This window comes from Chlorocebus sabaeus, chromosome 13 (assembly GCF_047675955.1).
Source record: "Chlorocebus sabaeus isolate Y175 chromosome 13, mChlSab1.0.hap1, whole genome shotgun sequence".
NCBI classification, from domain to species: Eukaryota; Metazoa; Chordata; class Mammalia; order Primates; family Cercopithecidae; genus Chlorocebus; species Chlorocebus sabaeus.
In genome coordinates, this window is record NC_132916.1 from 24,652,394 (window position 1) to 24,674,893 (window position 22,500).

The window sequence follows — 22,500 nt, forward strand, 5'->3', positions numbered from 1 at the left end:
AAACACTGAACAGAACATAACTTTAATACAATTTAGAAAAGGCAAAGACCTGAACAGAGAGGAAAACAAAATAGTTTAGGAGTTCAAAGAAGGAAAACATTACTGTTTCCTTTAGTAAACAGGTTATTTAGGAAAAAGGAAAAGAACTGTGACTTATTAAGTAGCAACTTACTATATTATCTTCTTATGCTAACTAATACCCATCACAGCAATAGTTACCATTATAAAACACTTGCTATGCGTTAGTCACTATGCAGATTCCATAGACATTGTTTTATTAAATGCTAACAACATCTTTAAAATATTATTAATCCCTTTACAGACATAACAAACAAGTTTCAAAAAATTTTTTTTGCCCAAAGTTGCAGAATTACAAAGTTTAAGAGGGGACATGTAATTCCAGAATCCTTACTCTTTTCACTGTCCCATGCTTTGATATACTGTACTTAGATAATAAAGACAACAGTGTCCTACCCTCTATGCAGTAATAGATTTCACGTTCCCAAGCATCTTTTTACAAAGGGGACTTTCTCCAGCCTCTACACCCCTTAATCCCCACACACCCTTACGTATGTCCTCTAATCACTCAAACAGTCTCCTACCACAAGTACACCCATAGATATTCTTCTTTTAATTACAGTCATTAGATTCATTCCTGCTTCAAAAGCATGTTCCAGACAGGTGCTCTGCATTCATCTGGATGTGGCAGCAACCACCCAGCCCAGGAAAAATGCCAGATGTTCTAACAATAGATGTCACAGTTATCTATTTTTATTCTGGCAGCTCATTGAGGTTTTTATCATTTATAGCTGTAAAATATATAAAGAGACCCTCTTCTGGTAAAGTCCTGTTTTTCATGAAAAACTTTCACTCTATCAGGCATGAGCAGCTTTCCTCTTGATTTGTGTCTGAACCATGAGAAAAAAAAAAAAGAAATCACAGATGCAGACTGCATTGTACTAAGAACATATGCATGCTTTTAAATCACTTTTATCTTTTTTTCTTTTACTAATGTAACCCTGAAACATAAAATATGTTCTTTTTTTTCATTCACTGTTATGGGAAGAACAGATGGTGAAAGGGTTAGATTAAAGTAATACAGCATGTCCATTAAAATAACCCCACTTCTCGAGATGCTTCCCTCAAACAGGAGTCCTGTTTACTATAAAGAATGGCTTTGACTTACACACATTGGAAATTGCCAGGAGTTTTCTCAAGGATAAACACAGGAGTAAGAGAAAAACTAATATCAGAATCAAATGTATTTTTAAATGACAATAATGCAACTTATTTTGCTAATCTGAGAGGTTGATGGAAACCATGTGCCTGTGATAATGTAACTGAACAACAGTCAAATAATAAAGTTTATTTCTAACTGGAAAAATTTTAGTACTTAGAAAACACAACTAAATAAAACTGCAAAGAGAATATCAAGTAGAAATTATTTTCCACATTCCTGCACTCCTACAAATAACAGAAATGTTTGCTGTCATTTCATTTCTAATTTATTGCCTTATTAATAAACAGCAAGAATAGATCTAATCTAATATATATTAATTAAAACTAAGTATAATTTGATTTCTAGACAAGTCTCACAAATTTTTAGCATTGGAAAAGAACCCTCCTGAGATATGTTTGTGAAATTTAATTCAATTACATATAGTTCCTAAAGAATTAAGCTTTAAAAAAACTTCAAGAAAAGTTGGAGAATATATTCTAAAAGAAAAATTATATCAATCTTGAGTCACATTCCAGAGTTGAAGATAATTTGGCTAGAGGAACTGAGCAGTAAATATACCCATTTATACTATAAATAATTTGATGGTAAATACTGAATCAAAATTCAGGTAATAGAAGTTTTAAATATTTTGGCCATTTCTTCCTTCATTTTAAAGAATAGTATGAATTATCAGCTTCCCAAAATCAATTTTAAAGTATTTATTCACAAGATTTTCCCCCATTATGTTATAATTTGATTAATTTATAGTTTAATCTATTATTTATTGTGACTTTTTTACCTTTTATCCACATTTTAGTTATATTTAGCTCAAAAGAAACATTCTGGCAAGAAAGCTTTTATACCTGTAAATTCTCTGATATATTTCATGAAGTAGAAACATGGGAAGTTTTAAAAATATGCCTCAAATGTGGTTTGAAATGTCATAGGCCTTCTCTTAATCCACCCCACCCCCAAAAAAAGTTACAAAAATGTTCCTGGGATTTAGTTAACTCATTTTTCTCACAGAAAAGTAACCATAGTCGACATCTCATTAGCTGTCAGGGTGATGTGCAGCTGGAAGGGAATCAGCACGCAGGACCCAGGGCTGGGTTTCCTTCAGTGTAACTCTATAAGGAATCTCCTATAGGATTCCATATGGAGAGAGTTGTTCCCAAACCATGAAATCTACAATCTATCCCTTTTGTAAATCCAAAGGTGAAGTCTTAAAGACTTACAAGCATTTTCATTGCATTGAAAATTTTAATCAGGTAACAACAAATTAGAATAAGTATTTAATTAAGTCCTTTATGTCATGGCATCCATGACTGCAAATGATTAAGTATATTCCAACGGGCATAGGTAATATAGAAATAGTTCTAGCCTACTGGGTAAAATCCTGGATTTCCAGAACCAGTAGTACTAATTTTAATTTAAAGTAGCCCATCTTCCATGATGGGTTTCAGGCATGTGCCACAATCACTTTGATCCTTTCACTGATGCTCTGACTCACTCTCTGATTTTTCACATGTAAGTGGCAGATTAAATGGGTTTGAATTAGATGGGTACAGGTGGTGCCACCTGCTCCAACCCCATGTTGCAGCTTTGTTTGGTCTTCCACTGCTTTATTCTGTGTTTGGACAAAGCATGGACTGCCCAAGCTGTTCTTGGGAACGTCCTAGAACTAGGCCAACAGATTGGCAGACATATTACCAACTTTCTGCACACTGAAAGAGGAGGTCTATCAGATTTGTAATTTTGTAAAAAGAAATTGAAGCTTAACGGCCCTCCACCAAGTTGAGCAACTGTGAATGAAAGGATAAGTCCACCTTTTCTTCTTCTAAGTCCAGTACAGTAAACATGAGGAAAACTAAAATAATATAAACTATATTAAACAATAGATATCAGAACTTCTCCTCAAGCCTTACTGCAGTATAATTGACTAATAAAATTGTATACATTTATGGTATACAGCACCATAAATTTAATGTAACTGTACATCGTGAAATGAATACCACAAACAAGTTTGTTAACACATTCGTCACCTCACATCATTACCTTTTGTGTGTGTGTGGTGTGAAAACTTAACATTATTCTTAGCAAGTTTCAAATGTACAATAAAATATTATTAACTATAGTCACTATGCTCTACATGAGATCCCCAGAACATATCCATCTTATACCTGAAAGTTTGTACCCTTTTGATCAACATCTCCCCATTTCCCCCACCCTCCAAGCCCTGACAACTAGTATTCTCTGTTTCTATGAGTTTGATTTTTTTAGATTCTACATATAAGTGAAATCACGTATATTCTACATATAGAATATTCTACATTTTTTAGATTCTACATATAAGTGTAATCTACATGTAAGTATTCGTCTTTCTCTATGTGGCTTATTTCACTTAGCATGATTATCCATTTTGTTGCAAATGGCAGAGTTTCCTTCTTTTGTGGCTGAATAATATTTCATTATATATACATATACTTTTTAATCCATTCATACAGTATTCCATACATAAGTGAAATCATATAGTATTCATCTTTCTTTATCTGGCATATTTCACTTAGCAGGTTGATTTATTTTGCTGCAAATGACAGAATTTCCTTCTTTTGTAGCTGAATAATATTTCACTATACATAGATATATTTTTTAATCCACTCATTCATCAATGAACATTTAGGTTGTTTCCATGTCTTCATTTTGAATAACGCTGCAACGAACATGGGAGTGCAGACATCTCCTCAACATACTGATTTTTTTCCTTCAGGTATATAAGAAGTGAGGTTGCTGAATTGTATCATAGGTCTATTTTTAATTTTTTGAAGACCTTTCATACCATTTTCCATAATGGCTGTACCAATTTACTAACAGTGCCTGGCTTTCCCTTTTCTACACATCTTTGTCAACACTTACCTCTTGTCTTTTTTAATAATAGCCATTCTAACAGGTACAAGGTGATATCTCATTGAGGCTTTGATTTGCATTTCTCTGATGATTAGTGATGTTTAGCACCTTTTCATGTACGTGTTGACCATTTGTATGCCTTCTTCAGGAAAAGGTCTATTCAGGTCCTTTGCTCATTTTTAATCAAATATTTCCTTCTTCTTTTCTTTCTTTTTTCTGCTTTTCTTTTTTGTTTATTTTGCTATTGAGTTATACAAGTTCCTTATATGTTTGTGATATTAACTCTTTACCAGATATATGATATGCAAATATTTTCTCTCACTACAAAGGCTGCATGTTCATTATATCATTTCCTTTGCTATGCAGAAGTTTTTAGTTTGATGTACTCCCATTGATTTATTTTTGCTTTTGTTGTCAATGCTTTTGGTGTCATATCTGAAAAATCACTGTCAAGACCTATGTCAAGGACCTTTTTCCCTATGTTTTTTTCTAGAAACTTTATAGTTTCAGGCCTTACATTTAAGTTTTTAATCCATTCAAGTTACTTTTTGTGAGTTGTCTAAGATAAGGGCTCCATTTCATTCTTTTGTATGTAGATATCTGGTTTTCCCAGCACAATTTATTGAAAAAACTATCCTTTCCCCATTTTGCATTCTTGGCATCTTTGTCAAATATTAGTTGATCATATATACGTGGGTTTAATTCTGGGCTCTCTATTCTGCTCCACTGGGGTATGTGTCTGTTTTAATTCTGGTACTGTTATTGTATGGATTATTATAACTTTGTATAATGATATTGTTTGAAGTCTGGAAGTGTGATGCATTCATCTTTGTTCTTCTTTCTCAATAGTGCTTTGGATATTCGGGTTCTTTTTTGGTTCTATATGAATTTGAGAATTTTTTTTCTATTTCTCTCTTTTCTTGTTTCTGGTCTTAGAGGGAAAGTTTTCAGCTTTTCACCATTGAGTATAATGTTAGCTGTGGGCCTGCCCTATGTAATCTTTATTATGTTGTGTTATATTTATTCTATACTAATTTGTTGAGAATTTTTATCATGAAAGGATGTTGAATTTTATCAAATGCTTTTTCTGCATCTATTAAGATGATCACATGATTTTTATCTTTCATTCAGTTAATGTGGTATATAACATGTATTGATTTGTGGATGGAACCAACCTTGCATCCCAGGGATAAATCCCACTTGATCATGGTGTATGATCCTTTCAACATGTTGTTCAATTTTGTTTGCTAGTAATTTGTTGAGAATTTGGGTGTCTGTATTCACCAGGGATACTGACATGTTATTTTCTTTTCTTGTGGTGTCCTTTTTGGCTTCAGTATCAGGGCATTGTTGGCTTTGTAAAATGAGTTTGGAAATGTTCCTTCTTCTTCAATTTTTTGGAAGAATTTGAGAAAGATTGGCATTAATTCTTTAAGTGTTTGGTAGAATTCACCAGTGAAGTCATCTGATATTAGACTTTTCTTTGTTAGGAGGAATTTGATGATTGATTTAATTTCCTTACACATTATTGATGTGTTCAGATTTTCTATGCCTTAATGATTCAGTCTTGGTAGGCTGTACGTTCTGGAAATGTATCCAGAAGAGTAAGTTATCCAATTTGTTAGCATATAATTGTTCATAGGGGTCTCTTATAATCCTTGATATTTCTGTAGTATCAATTATATTTCCTCTTCCATTTATAATTTTTTTATTTGTGTCCCCTGTCATTTTTTTTTAGGTTAGTCTAGCTAAAGATTTGTCAATTATGTTGATCTTCTCAAAAAACTAACTTTTACTTCTGTTGATTTTTTCTATTGTTTTCCATTCTCTATTTCATTTATTCCTGCTCCAATCTTTATTAATTCCTTCCTTCTGCTAAACTTGGGTCTAGTTTGTTCTTTACCTTATAGTTCCTTTAGGTGTATAGTTGGGTTATATGAGATCTTTGTTTTTTTCTTAATGTAAGTGTTTATACACTTTCCTATTAAAACTGCTTTTGCTGCAACCCAGACATTTTTATACGTTGTGTTCCCATTTTCATTCATCTCAAGATATTTTTTATTTCCTTTTTTATTTATTCTCTGACCCACTGGTTGTTCAGGAGTTTGTTAATTTCCATGAAATTGCAATTTTTTCAATTTTTCTCCTGTTACTTATTTTAGTTTCATACCACTGTAGTCAGTGTATATTATACTTGATATAAGGCCAACCTTCTTGAATTTATTAAGACTTGATTTGTGGACTAACATATGACTATCTGGAAAACATTCTGCATGAGCTTGAGAAAAATGTATATTCTGCATCAGAACCTTGACCTTACAGAAAAACAAAGCAATTCAATGCCCTGTAATACACTAAGGCGGTTTCCTAAAAATCTGTGAAAGAAGGAAGAATTAAAGAAATCTACATTTCTTAGCTAAAGATACTCAAATTCAACTTCATTAACTCTAGAAGGGTCAAATGCCACCATAAACTGTCAAATGAGGCATTGCTCTCTTTAAATTTACTGTTTAGTTTTAATAATACTTTATTCCATAGATTTTGTTAAAATAAATTTCCCTAGATACATTTTGATAGTAGATTCAGCCATTCTGCTCTTCTCTTCTTTTCAGCTGGGGAGCAGAATCACAAATTGCAGTTTCACTTCCATTAAGCCAGAAGCAGAGGCTTCCGATTTGATTTAGCACAGTTGCTCCACCCACTACCTGATTTCTTTTTGGAAACTAACTGTTCCCCAGATCCAAACCATGCTACACTATGGAATAGTGACATGTTGAACATAAATTATGACTTATATCCAGGAATCTGTGGGGATGAGAGGCGGAGCTGCAGCTGTGCTTTGATGGGTGGATAGGATTTGAGAAGCAAGTTATCCTCACACAGAGTTAACAGACTCTAGCTAGAGTGGAGTGCTGACAAGGGGGCGGGGGTTGGCAGGTGGACTGAAGTGGGTAGAGTGAGGCAGGCAATGGGCCAGACTGTCAAGATTGGATGTCATACTATAACCAGTGAGGTGACTCTGTAGGTATTTAAGCAGACAAGGTAAGGCATAATGAAAATCATATTTCAGGAATCTTACCCCGGCAGGAATGATCAGAGACCAAAAGAACAATAAAGAGGCAGATTAGGTCCTCTAAATGTGATGTCCTGTTCCAGAGAGCCTGGAACCAGGCAAAGACAGTGAGGAGGGGACAAGAGTTAAGAAACATTATGAAGGAACATGACCCTCACAAGGCCTTTTGTGTCCATAAGATCAAAAACCAAGCCAAACAAACAGAAAATAGTTTGAGATACTTTCCCTTTATTGTGGAGAAAATCTATGTTTCATAAGCACAACACTATTAAAGATGTAGAACAAAAAGTGTACATAAACTAGTAGAATAATAATAAGAATGTAATCTAGAAAGTGACTAGTTATCATGAGAACTGAGCCCTGGAACTAGGGCTAAGCCCATAAACACGGGTAACTGAGATGGAATATAGGGTCAAATGGCATTTCCTACACAGTCACTCAACTGCCAATGCAAGTATTTTATTATCAAAACACACACACAAAGTAAATATCAGCTGTCACATATTTCCATTTTGTACTGGAGATGACAGTGAGGACAAGAAGACTAGAAAGCCCAGCTCAGGACTGGAAATGGATGGTTCTCTGTCCCTGGAGTATGAGACAGAGAGTGCTTGTTCAAAGTTTTACTCTCAAAAGAACCCTTAGATTCCACCACATCTAATTCCTCCTCAGCACTTAGGTGTTTGATTTTTATTACAGGATGTGGCATTTGCAGACCATCCCTAGGTTGTTTTGTCTCTTTACAGAGGTTATAAATTTCTTAGTAGCAGTATGTTCCCTTCCTCTTGGGGTTTTTAATATCTCCACAGACAATTAACAAAGTGTCCCCATACTTTTAAAATTTATTTATTTATTCATTCATTCTATTACCATTTAGTGAGTAAATATGTGGATGCTGGGGAATGGAGGGGGAGGGAGGTGGATATGAAAAAGACGTGTCATTACTTTCAAAGAGATTATAGGCCAAGAGAGGAGATATGACATGTCTAGAAGGCAGTAGAAGGCAGATTATTCTAAATAGGGGTCCAAAGGAGAAATATAACTCAGCAATATTTTATGAAAGAGGTGGTTCTCGGCCGGGCGCGGTGGCTCAAGCCTGTAATCCCAGCACTTTGGGAGGCCGAGACCGGTGGATCACGAGGTCAGGAGATCGAGACCATCCTGGCTAACATGGTGAAACCCCGTCTCTACTAAAAAAAATACAAAAAACTAGCCGGGCGAGGTGTCAGGCACCTGTAGTCCCAGCTACTCGGGAGGCTGAGGCAGGAGAATGGCGTAAACCCGGGAGGCGGAGCTTGCAGTGAGCTGAGATCGGGCCACTGCACTCCAGCCTGGGCGACAGAGCGATACTCCGTCTCAAAAAAAAAAAAAACAAAAAAAAAACAAAAAAAAAAAAAACGAAAGAGGTGGTTCTCAATCTGGACCTTAAGCAGAATTTTGAAAAATAGGGGCAATGCATGCAGAAATAAATGCATAGGCACAAGCATGGGGGCAGAAAAAGACAAGGCATTCATCAAACAGTGAGTAGACCGGTCTGCCTAGATCACAAAGTTCAGGTAGGGGACCAACAAGAGAGAATGTGAGGAAGGTTATTTAGGGCCCAATTATAAATGACCTTGAGGAACAGCTAGGGCAGTGATCTCTGATCATGGTCTGGGAGACGTGGCAGACTGGGGAGGAAAATTTTCCAAAATAGGGAGAAAATTAAGATGCTGTTACAATCATCCAGGCTGAGGGACCTCCCAGGACAGGGGCAATGAGGGGAAGAAGATCAAATGGGCGAAAGCATAGAAAATCACAGCTTGGGCTGGGTATGGTGACTTGCGCCTGTTATCCCAGCACTTTGGGAGGCCAAGGTGGGTAGTCACCTGAGGTCAGGAGTTCAAGACCAGCCTGGCTAACATGGGGAAACCCGTCTCTACTAAAAATACAAAAATTAGCCGGCCGTAGTGGTGGGTGCCTGTAATCCCAGCTACTAGAGAGGCTGAGGCAGGAGAATCGCCGGAACCCTGGAGGTGGAGGTTACAGTGAGCCAAGACAGTGCCACTGCACTCCAGCCTGGGCGACAGAGCGAGACTCTGTCAGAAAGAAAGGAAGGAAGGAAGGAAGGAAGGAAGGAAGGAAGGAAGGGAGGGAGGGAGGGAGGGAGGGAGGGAGGGAGGGAGGGAGGGAGGGAGGAAGGGAGGAAGGGAGAGAAAGAGGAAGGAAGGAAGGAAGGAAGGGAGGGAGGGAGGGAGGGAAGGAAGGAGAAAGTGAGAGAGAAAGAAAGAAAGAGAGAGATAGAAAGAAAGAAAAAGAAAGAAAGAGAGAGAGAGAAAGAAAGAGAGAAAGAAAGAAAAAGAAAGAAAGAAAGAAAGAAGAAAGAGAGAAAGAGAGAAAGAGCGAAAGAAAGAAAGAAAGAAAGAAAGAAAGAAAGAAAGAAAGAAAGAAAGAAAGAAAGAAAGAAAGAAAGAAAGAAAGAGAAAGAAAGAAAGAGAGAAAGAGAGAGAGAAAGAGAGAAAGAAAGAAAATCACAGCAGGGTATTCAGAGTGAGCATGAGGAGTCTGGTCCTTGAAGGGGCACCCAAGTACAACAGGAGTTTATTAACTGTCATCTTGCAGCCCCTCTGCAAATCTTGTAAACAGGGATAAACCCAATCCTGCTGATAACTCCCCTTAACATGTGAGCTCTCTAAGCCTAGGGGATATTGGTTCTCTCACTATCTGCTTCCAACTCCTGCCTCCAGATCATTGCTGGAAAGACAGGTCAACTCCCAACACATACCACCACCACCACATATACCACACTGACACCATCACATTCCTTTATCTCATTACATATTACATGTGTTTAAACAATGTTTACATTTTAATCTTGCCCATTGAATCTGCTTTCTGGGGTGAGGATGGTATCCTCAGGACTTAACATGTCTCATCACTCTCCTGCTTCTTTCTCCATCTACCCCATCACCTCAGTGGGAATCATCCATCCATTCACTCATGCACTCACTCAATATCTGCTAAGGACTTCTAGGTGGCCAAGGCAATTTGGTTACTAAGGGCAACATCTTCTGTCCTCATGAACCTTACCTTTACTGCCCCAAAATTTCTTCCTTTTACCATGTCATTGTTGCTAGGTCTAACTTCACCTTCTTCATTTATGCCACTTTTTCTCATTTTTTCTTCTTATTGGTCTTTTCTTATTCAATAACTCCTGCCGCCTTACTTAGAAAACTAATGTGACTAAATCTAGCCATCCATTTACTTAATTTTTGTGAGATGTGTCATCTTTAAATTCTCAGTATCGGGAATGCATTCTAAATGCCATGTGTCAGTGTATATTATGATGTTATGATAGCAAACATCAATAAAATATTATACCTAACATATATACCCACTTAAGTAAACTAACAAAAAAGGTATACAATCCTATATCTGATTCCATGTACCTACTTTATCTACCATAAATATCTATTTTATACTGTTGTGCTCCAAAGCAAGGTGAAGGCCAAAGAAGTTCTCTATTAAATAAACTGCATTGGAAACAACCACTTTTGCCTATCTCTACTGTTAGTTCCCTTCCACCTCTTCACCATTCTGCACTGTCTCCTAAAATGTTCCCTTTCTCTGTGCTCCTTTACCATGCATATTCACTGAGCAAGATTGTGTGTCCTTTATAGCAGACTTCACTATAACCTATTTGAAGAAAAGCATGCTGGTTCCTCCTGAGACCCCGTTTAGAAAAACAGGATAGTGACAAATAAATTTGGGGGTATAAGGAAGTTAATTAATGGGGAATAGTGTGAACAGAATGTGATTTCATAAAGCAAACATGGAGAAACCCTGTTTGGGAAAAGGGATGGATGGGCAGAAGCCAACAGTCCCTGGACACCACTGTCTGCCCCTTGCCTCAGTCATATGCCAAGAGAATAAAAGGGCAGAAATTGTGGCCTTGAGGCCCTATGATCAACAACATCTTATAATTCCTCTCTAACAGGTTAGCTTTGCCTGCCCAACTAGACCTTAGTCTCTTAAGAGTTCACCTGTATTACTTTACTGCACATCATAGTACTTAACTAAATGCAAGAGTTAGTAAAAACCAAACTACAGAGGCTTCACCCCACTAAGTAAAATGTTTTCTAAAATGTGAATCTGAGATTCATTTATGAAAACCATCTAAAAAGATTATAAAGGTCTACTCTAATTATCTCCTAAAATTTCAACAGGAGAAGAAGACTAGTCTCAAATTTATCCACAGACAGGAAATACAAATGCACCTATCTAATATAAGACTTTCTATGAAAATAACCTGAATTTTTCTGGCAATATGCATTAAAAATTTTTGTTTTTAGTGGTCCAGGATTACATGTTTGGGTGTTACATAGAAAACATGAAATGAAGGAATATCTATACCAATAGTGATCAAAGTGCTATGTATAAAGGGATAACTATGCTTAAGAAATTATTGACCCTTCTGATATCTGTGACTTAAAAAGTCAGTCTCTCAGCATAGTAGTCACTAGTATATTTTTGAGACCAGAGAAAACCTTTGCAAAGGAAGAGTTTCTACCTTCACCAAAAGGAAGCCAGATTGCTGGCAATGAAAATTAAGAGATTTCTGTGGGATTATTTAAGGTAACAGATGTAGAATAAAATCTGCAAGTGTTACAATGTATCAGTAGCAAGTGATTAAATACTTTCAGATTTCAGAAGCATACAGTCTTCTGTATGCACTGTTATTACTGAATTATATAGTGTATTGGTTATTACTGACTAGGGAAAAGGCAAGAGGAGGGCAGGATGATGTAATAAAACAGGATGGCACGCACTGTCTGTAATAAATGTAACTATAAACATGCCAGTGAGAAGTTTAAAAGGAAACTCTGGAATGAGGAGGCAATTTATTCATGATTGGCATGACTAAACCATGGCAAGATAACCTCCAACTGGTGTTAATGTAGCTATAGCTAGTTTTATTAAAATAGACAGAAAATATTGTAGCAACGTCTAGCAGATAAAGTCTTTGAAATAAATTATATAAACTCAGTATTTCTGATTCAACAGAACTCTGAAAAATACATTACTATTTTCATAAGCATAACAAATATCATAACAATAAAATACAACTGTCATAATGGTAAGATTGCCACCATACAGCAGCACAGTAGCTATGGGCAGAATCTTTGGAAATTAACTGTAATATTTCTTACAATTTTTCTAAAACCATTCAAAACAATTTTATTTTGACCTCTCCTGTCCCCAGTAATACCTTGAGGTACAAAGGTAACTGAGTCATTCATTAAGTGGTCATAATATAATCAAGTCTAACATCATTCCTAAAGGTATCTCATACCAGAAAGGGACCTAAAGTTTCATCTATTAATGGAGACAAACTGAGTGGTGGTTGACAGAGCAGTAGCACCATCATCTTGGACAAACACCACCACTTTAACTTCCAGCTCCCTTTCTAGCCTCATGCATTTCAAGGAAATCACTTCTTTTCTAACTACAAGCAGACAGAAAGAGCAGACAGTAAAATAAGATAAGACAGCTCGGGCACAGAGGGAGGTGGTGGGGAAGTCTCTTGGGTAACTGCCAAACTTTACCCTCATACAATGGGGCCCAGTAAAAAGGTGGGCCTTAATAAGCACATTCCTTTTCCTTCAGGTTCACTAACATAAGGAAGCTAAAAGCCAGCTCCAGAGGATGTCTGCAGCTGCATGAAGATGTATGGGAACAGACACACAACCCTCCCTCCCAGATAAGCACAACAAAGAGACACAGAAGCAGTCCCAGCCTCTAACAAACTCTCCCACCCTGAACCCTTAAAAACTCTTAGTCTGTAAGAGAGTGTGGCTCTGACCTAACTCAGCCAGAAGTCCCTCTGAGGTTCATTTTCTAAAATAAACCTGTCCTTGTTGACTGGCAAGCCACCCTGCATGTTTCTCTCCTCTTTCTTTAATTCTTACAGTGGTAGCAAATTACAATTTGTGCATGTCTTGAATATTTATATAAGGGTGCCTACATAATTCCAAAAAGCAGTATTACTGCCGTTTGTTAGGTATCTGTTAGAAATCTAGATATGCCTGATACATACTAGTCAGAGCAAAAAGCCTAATGAATAATAGTGATAGAATCATTAAATCACCATTTACATAAGTAGCTAAAGAGGCACAAGACATTACCCTATGAGTCCAATTTTGCTTTTGCTCTGGAAACTGCCTCTTGAAAATTTTAATGTGAATTTGCATGCCAAAAATATGTAAATACATAAATAACAGAAAAAACTGTCACCTTATTTTTGAAAAAATTGACAGAAATATTTAAAATTAAATACAATTCAAAGTTTTATCATTCAGTCACTAAAAAAGGAATTTATTTTGCAGCTATTAATACAAAAAGGAGAATCTAATATGTGTGTCAATAACTACTAAAAGTAAGCTTTAAAAGTATAATTTCCAACTAAATCCATAATGAATGATCAGAATATATTTATGACAAGAAAAGGTACAAGCAACAAAGGATAAAACATTTTATCCATTCTTCCTCTACAGTCCCTTTTATTTCAGGAGAGAACTTTAGTTTAGATGTTAATAGACTCACGTCAGACTATTAAAATTAGTCCCCTAAATAGTTTTCCTTGCTTCAATCACATTAATCCTCTCATTTCCTGTTCAAAACCTTTACTAGTTCTCCAAAAAACAAACTCTAAACTCTTTGGCCTAGCATATAGTTGGTACCAGTCTATATTTCTAAACATATCACTTCTTTGTTCTCATTAAAAGACACCAACCCTCCTCCACTCCACCCTCAGACCCAATCACATTAACAATTTATTCCTGCATTTCTTCATAATCCTAGGCTTGCTGAAGTCTCCTCTCCTTTCCCTTAGGCCCATATGCCTGAGTTCTATCCTTGACGCCAGGTCTCCCACAACACCTTCCTCAGCGAGGCTAGAGTCCATATTGTTCATACCACCTGCAATGTCCTTTGTATATACCATCTCCTAGACAATACTTATTCTAGTATATAATTTATGACTTCATCTGTACTGCAAAACTTAAGGATATTTCTTTTACCACTTCTTTATAGTCTAGCACTTTTTAATCCAACCCCTAATTCCCAACTATCATGATGACCAGAGAAGTATCTTTTTAATGCAGGTATTCAGCTAGCATCTGCTAAGTCAAAGACATGTAATAGCAATGATGCATGAAAATTAAAAGTGAATTATTCCTTAACAATATACAAACAATTTGGACCAGATAAGATTTTTGAGAAGCTAATTTTTAAAAATTCTGAGAATTTAAAATCCAAGATGGAGGACTTCTAAGTTGCCTCTTCCAACAGAAACGGTGATGAGTTTGCCCTGGACACCATAATTTTCCAGTGTGCCCCAGAGGAAACTCTCAGCCTATGACAATTCACTGTAAATGCCTGCTTTCTTGTCTGTCTATACTAGCAAGGATAGCATGTTCCAATTCTGATCTTTGGTTATCAACAACCCACGCAGGAGGAACTCAGTCAATGATTGATTTAGTACCGTGATTATCTAAACACAATTAAAGAATAACCTTAACTAGGCACATAAATCTTAAGTAAACTTAATTTATGACTGTGCAATTTCAAGTGAGACATATGGTTGAAATTCTAAGGACTAGTTTATATAAGTATTAACCACAATAACAAATACACAAACTTCAAGATAAATCCTATGTGGACATAAGTGTGTGCATGTGCATTTCATAGAACATTTCTAGAAGAAAGAACAATTTTGGAGAGAAAAAATGAAAAATGGGCACTTTGGGAGGCTGAGGCAGGAGGATGGCTTGAAGCCAGGAGTTCAAGACCAGCCTGGGCAACAAAGTGAGACTCCCATGTCTACAAAAAATATTTAAAAATTGTAAAATTAATGGGGCACATTGTTGTGTGCCTGTAGTACCAGCTACTTAGAAAGCTAGCACTACAGGGAAGTATTGCTTGAGTTTAGGAGTTCGAGGCTGCAGTGAGCTAGGATCTTACCACTGGACTCCAGCCTGGGCAAAAGACTGAGACCCTGTCTCCAAAAATAAATAAATAAATAAATAAATAAATAAGAAAATTTTCTACTTTCTACTCATCTGTGTTCCTTTTCTTTAAATCATAGAACGTGTATAACTTTCCAGTTAACTCCTTTCCGCCTACCCTTACCCCATGGAAAGGGTAATCTAATGGTAGTTAAAACATTTAGTATCCTGTTAGAGTGAACTAATAGAAATGTTAGATGTTAAGAGCTGAGCATGAAAGAAAACATAGACTGGACACTGAGGATTTGGGGGTCCAATAGGGAGATTTTATTTTTGTGGCTTAATTTCTATATAACAATGGACAAACTCCTTCTACTTAGTACCTCCTAATTTAAATTCCTCTTTCATCTATGTGTCCAACACATCTACATATTAAAGGAGAGAACTACCCAAAGCCATAATCCATCTTTCCAAGCAGTAAAAAGAAACCATAAAACTCTCTTCCCAAGGTACAAGAGAGCAATAAGAAAATCTTCTCATTAGATGTTCCAGAAAAATAAACAGCTCCTAGCTGAGTATGGTGGCTCACCTCTGTAATCCCAGCACTTTGGGAGGCCTAGGTGAGTAGATTGCCTGAGATCGGGAGTTCGAGACCAGCCTGGCCAGCATGGTGAAACCCCATCTCTACTAAAAATACAAAAATTAGCCTGGCGTGGTAGCGGGTGCCTGTAATCCCAGCTACTTGGGAAGCTGAGGCAGAAGAATCGCTTGAACCCAGGAGGCGGAGGTTACAGTGAGCTAAGATCGTACCACCGCACTCCAATCTGGGCAATGGAGCAAGACTCCATCTCACAAAAAAAAAAAAAAAGCAGCTTCTTCTCTACAGTGACTTTGACTAAAATGTATATTTTATAAATTAAGTGCTCAGTACTTATAATGGAAGTTGTACACTGAAAAACATCTGGGCATCACACACCTACTCTCTTTTCTTTTGCCAGCGTAAAGAAACATGATCTTCTGTGGAAGACTTCAAACCATGTGACGTTAAGTCTCTTAGAGGCAGAGACCATGTTGTGCCCATCTTCATACACCAAGCCACTAAAATAATCTAGCAAATGGCAGCCTCTTAGTGACCACTGGTTCAGTGAACAACATTTTCTCAAATAGTATACACTTATAGATATCAACAGAATAACATAACTCTGACAAATAAGAAAACAATAGTTTCTATACCTACTGGATTGTCATTTTTACTTACAAAATATATTTTAAAATAAATGACAAAGCTCAACTTGATGAATAAGTGACTCAGAAATCAGTTTGGTTTTGTTTTTGTTTTTTTGAGATGGAGTCTCACCATCACCCATCCTGGAGTGCAATGGAGCGATCTCGGCTCACTGCAACATTTGTCACCCAGGTTCAAGCCATTCTCCAATCTCAGCCTCCTGAGTAGCTGGGACTACAGGCACATGCCACCACGCCTTGCTAATTTTTGTATTTTTAGCAGAGTCGGGGTTTCACCATGTTGGCTAGGCTGGTCTTGAACTCCTGACCTCAAGTGATCCCCCACTTCAACCTCCCAAAGTGCTGGGATTATAGGCATAAGCCACCATGCCCAGCCTCCATTTTGGTTTTATACTAGCCCAGGAAGTATTTCCCGAGCTACTCTAGTGAACTGCAGGAGGTTTGACATGATACTATGAAAAGAAAAGGATGGAGGTGAGGTGGCCACAGGATATTGGGAATGGGTAATTCTCAGTCCTGTCCTACTTCCTTCAGGCCAGGAGAGCTGTGTACACACCTTGACATAGTCTAGTTTCTATGTCTGTGACTGAACAGAAAAATAATTTTTTTTTCTTCCAAGAACCAGGAATCCTATTTGTACCTTGCAATGTTTCTGGAATACCTCTCAGGGTCTCATCTTCTCTCCACCTTGCAAAGATAAGAAGAATTTGCTTTTCCTACCATTCCGGCCATCTGGAAGACCCTCTTTGTTTCATTCATTCTAGTAGAGAGCCAGTCTGTGTTCAAATTGCATGGGAACATGCATCCTTGTTCCTTTGCCTTCCCCTTTTAATTTTCTTCTTCTTTAGTTCCTGTCCCAAGATTTATTTTTCTACATCGAGCTCTTGTTTCCTGTATTTTATTTTGCTGGCTACATCATTCTGGTCACTCACTGGGTGGGAGGGAAATTCAGGATCAATCTCCTCAAAATCACAAAGAAGTTATAGTTCTGACAACAACCAGACTCTCGTGACCTTTATATTAATGCAGTAAACCACAAATTTTCAAATTTTCAAATTTTTACTAGCAGTTATTTTAGAAGGAGGCAGATAGTTTAGAGAACCTCCCAGATTTACAGAAGTTTTAGTTATTAAAACTAGATAATTCATTCCAAACAGTTTTAATACTTTCTCAACTTCAAGTTCAAACCACGTCACCAAAAGAAAGTTGCAAAACAGCAATGCACTTACCTGAGGGTATGGGGAAGTCCTGGATTTTGACTTTGAGCTGGAGAGCCGGGATTTGGCCCCCTTTCTGTTGTCAGTCATGGTGGGGGTGGAGCTGCTGGTATAGGAGAAGACTGGTTTGGAGACTGAGATCTGATCCAGGGAGAGCTGCAGCCCTTTGTATTCTGTGTCTCTGCAGGGTGGAAGGACAAAGCCCTTAATCAGCCACCATAGGAAATGGATTCATGCATACTCTCATCAGGAATGATAGTAATCCATATTTGAAAAGAAGGCAAGCAAAAGTTAGCCCTATAACTAACTTCCACAAGCACCTGGATTATTCTGCAAGGCCTAATATTTAACTAGTGTGCTGATAATAATGTATTTCTCATTATTTTTATTAGTTAAGTGGAAAATAAGCACATAATTCATATTTTCTGAACTTCTGTGAGCTCTTTGATGAGATATGAATTAAACAACCTACTCTACAGGTTTCTTATGTGGGGTGGTCATCTGATGCTACCAGATTATTGGTAGCATGTCTACCACCAATATAAGGAGAATGTCTACTGTCAGCTGTTCTAAGATCAATCATTCTGGTAAACATTCAAAGCATTCTTAAAGTTAGCTAACTAGTTTAAGCAGGATTATAAATAGTTAAAAATTCCTCTCAACAGGTTAATTCAGTTACTTTAGGTACATTTTACCACCATTTTTTCCATTCCTTCCTTTATTCAATAAATATTTATTGAGTTCCTAATACACACCAGACTTTGTGCTACATAAGGATGTAAGAATAAATAAGATACCTATAAACCCTGCCCTTGTGTGGATTATAATACACTGGGGAGAAGAAACAGTAAACAAATAAACATACATAATAACTGCAGACTGCGGTATGAAACTTATCTTAGGAAGCTCATTACAAAGGTATACTTGAGATATCTAGGGGCTGAAGATGACAGCCTTGGCCTGCCCATAGATACATCCTCTGCTGGGTTCTAGACAGCAGTGAATCTCACTGGACTCCTCAGTTTTCATAAGAGGACATTAACCCTTTCCACTGACAGCCAAAATAAAATGTTTTAGAGAGTCTTCTTTATGAAGACTCATGGGAGAATTTTCTCTCAGGTTCCGGAACTCACTGGGCTGCCCCTGGGTAGTTGATTTATTTTGATCTCATGAAACTGTAAATCATATAGCTCATCAAGTTTCCCTCTTTGCACTAAAAGTCAAAAGTCCCCAAGCCCTGAGTCTGATTTGTAATCACTTCTAGCAAGTGTACAAAGTCCTCATGCCATGCATTTTGTACAACACACTCCACTGGCTTCTCTTATTTTTCTTATTTTTCACTTTCTCTGATTCTCTAATGGGTTTGCCTTTTAAAATTCTTTACATGCATTTTGAATTGTCTTTGGATTGAGAAGCATATAAAACCTGATAATTTTTTTTTTTTTAAGACAGAGTCTCACTCTGTCACCCAGGCTGGAGTGCAGTGGCACAATCTCAGTTCACTGCAGACTCCACCTCCTGGGTTCAAGCGATTTTCTTGCCTCAGCCCCCCGAGTAGCTGGGATTACAGGCAGCCACCACAATGCCTGGCTAATTTTTGTATTTTTAGTAGAGACAGGGTTTTGCCATGTTGGCCAGACTGGTCTCGAACTTCTGACCTCAGGTGATCCACCCACCTTGGCCTCCCAAAGTGCTGGGATCACAGGCATAGGCCACTGCACCCAGCCTAAAACCCAATAAATTAATAAAATCATATATGTAAAAGTGACCAGCACATTCCATGGATCAGCAAATATTCAGTTATCTTCTTTTCTTTGTCCCTATTGGTTCTTCTATAGCAAGATCAGGCAAAAGCAAAGGTATAATTCAGTACTTGAAAATTGCTAATAGAGTAGATTTAAAGTATTTTCACCACACAAACACACACACACACACACACACAGACATAATGATGAGTATGTGAGGTAATGCACATGTTAGTTTGATTTAGATTTTCCACAATGTATACATACATCAAAACATCATGTTGTACATCACAGATATACATTTTTTACTTGTCAATTTAAAATGGATAAAATATAATTCAGACAAGCAGTCTCTTAAGTGAGTAAGAATAGAAACCAGCTAAAACAGCTCCAACAATATCACTGCCACAAAACACAGGGAAGTGATGTACATCAGCAAATTACAATGGCTTCCTATAAAATAATCTATCCACTCAATGCAAGCTTTCTTTAAAAAAAAATGTTCTTCTACATAAACAGTAAAAATTTAGAAAGTGAACCTGCAATTTGTCTTTAAGGCCTGGGAAGTCCCATCCCATCGCTGGTCTGCTTTTCAGCTCTAATCAACTCCTTTTAAGGACCATATAGACTCTGAGCACTCTGTCAGAAATGGAATATCTTTCAAAATGCTGCTTCCACTTGTTTTTTTGAAAATATTTCAAAATTTTCCTTCATCTACCCCTTACTTCATTCAAACAGTTGTCCCCGAATTGACTTTAAACTCTCTTGGTTCTTCTTAACGTATAAAACTCTTCTTAACTCCCACTTGCCTCTATGAAACCCTTCCTGACTGCTAAAGCTATTTATTCAATCCATATTTACTGAGTGTCTTTTCTGCATGGGGCCCTGTTCTGGGGACAGGGAGACATCAATGAACACAAGGACTAAGTTCCTACCCCTCATGAAGAAGGTACCAGGGCCAGTTCCTGAGTATTGTGGGGAAGGAAACAAGAACTATCCTTTTCCACCTCTAGCCTTACTTTTCAAGTGATTATGTCTTGTCTTTCTCAGTGGATTCTAAGTCCCTAGAGGACAAGATTTAAGAGATATTTTATTATATTCCAATGACCATTTGCACAGTATTTCACATAGAAGGAAGAGGAAGACGATAACAAGGAAGAAACTAAGAAAGATTGTTTTCCCCAGTGACCACTAATAACTTGCAACCCAATATCCTTTCTGCACGAGAAAAAACTCAGATAGGCTATGAGTCCTCTGACCTACCTGCCATTAGACATCAGTGAGCCAAGTTAACTGGACTCTAACAGGAGGTAGAGCCTCCAACCTTGGGCATTTCCTGTGTCAAATGCACTTCCGTTCATTGGACAATAGTCCAGTAGACATTTAGTTTCTGCTGGACAGGATCTAGACAGACAATAAGAATTGTGCACCCATGAAAGTTTGGCCAAATAACTTGGTAAACCCATTCCTAATGCTGCATCTCAGCCCAGGGGTTTTATGGCTATAAGCAGGGAATAAGCAAGGATTTATTTTTCTCTTGCACACTTTCAGATCCCGCCCCCGCCCAGGGTATGCATCTCACTGTTGAAAAAGTCTTACCAAAATTTTTGCATGGCTTCTAATAACAGAAATACTTCAAATTAAATAGGTTTAAATAACATTTAAAACCAAGACATAGTTTAAAATTTCACATATTCACATGAAAACTCTAAAAACATAAGAAGAGTTATACAAATACTCTTGATAAATTAATACAAATATTAATGCTTTGGTACACATCAAAAATACAAAAATAATCCACCAAAATGTAACGGAAGACCATGATGGCAGGTTGATCAGTGGTTTAAGCTAACCTCTGCCTCTATGTATAGGCCTCAATTTCTTTTTTGTAACTCATATGGATTAGGTGAATTTTTTTATTTTGTTCTGTTTTGTTTTGTTTGAGACAGGGTCTTGCTCTCTCACCCAAATTGGAGTGCAGTGGTGCAATCTTGGCTCACTGCAGCCTCAACCTCCCTGGCTCAAGTGATCCTCCCATCTCAGCCTCCCAAGTAGCTGGGACTATAGGCATGCACCACCATGCTCAACTGATTTTTTTATTTTTTTATTTTTGATAAACACGAGATCTCTCTGTGTTGCCCAGGTTGGTCTCATACTCCCAGGCTCAAGTGATCCTACTTGCCTTGGCCTCCCAAAGTACTGGGATTACAGGGGTGAGCCACCATGACTAGCCTTGGATTTGGTGAAGTTTAAATGAAATATTCTATGAAAAACTCATAGCACAGTGCCTAGAACATAGTAAATGCTCAATAAATAGCATTATATCTTGCCTTCCAAACTGTGTGACAAGTTTTGGTACCTGCTATCCCCAGAACAATAGTTTCACTTTGGTAATGATTACAATAAATTTCATTATAAAAACCTTTTGCTGTATTTCATTCCTTTCTATCCCTGATATGGTTTAGCTGTGTCCCCACCCAAATCTCAACTTGAATTGCATATCAGGGACCCATGGGGAAGTAACTGAATCACAGGGGCCAGTTGAATCCTGGGGGCCAGTCTTTCCCATGCTATTCTTGTGATAGTGAATAAGTCTCACAAGATCTGATGGGTTGATCAGGGGTTTCTGCTTTTGCTTTTTCCTCATTTTCTCTTGCCACTGCCATGCAAGAAGTTCCTTTTACCTCCCGCCATGATTCTGAGGCCTCCCCAGGCATGTGGGACTGTAAGTCCAATTAAACCTCTTTTTTTTCCCAGTCTTGGGCATGTCTCTATCAGCAGTGTGAAAACAGACTAATACAATCCTAGACCATTTTAATTTACTCTGTTACTTTTTGGCCTCTAAAATCTATTGCAGTATGGCCAGAATACTTTTTAAGGTAAATTCTTTATTGCTAAGTCAGCAAATGGGGACCTTATGGCAACATAGTCACTCTGAGAGGAATTTGGCCTTCCTGCCTCTCTGTTCAAAACTCCAACAGCTCAAAAGATGTGCTAGGATGGAAAGCACAATAAAAAATACCCACTTAAAGCCATTTCAAGTACGGTTGATGTGCTGCCAAGAGCAGCTCTGAATGGCAGATTCACTAAGAACAAAGCATTTGTTTTACTT

At 37.4% G+C, this 22,500-nt stretch overlaps 1 protein-coding gene across 2 annotated transcripts in view; it reads right to left on the reverse strand.

Annotated features, from left to right (window-relative positions):
* The window catches only part of SIM1 (SIM bHLH transcription factor 1), a 75,022-nt gene that overhangs the window by 13,131 nt on the left and 39,391 nt on the right, over positions 1-22,500 (reverse strand). For both annotated transcript variants that reach the window (XM_008007493.3, XM_038001078.2), the window contains one exon: positions 17,656-17,824. In XM_008007493.3, coding sequence (XP_008005684.1) covers positions 17,656-17,824 — 169 coding nt within the window. The remainder of the gene's footprint in view (positions 1-17,655; positions 17,825-22,500) is intronic.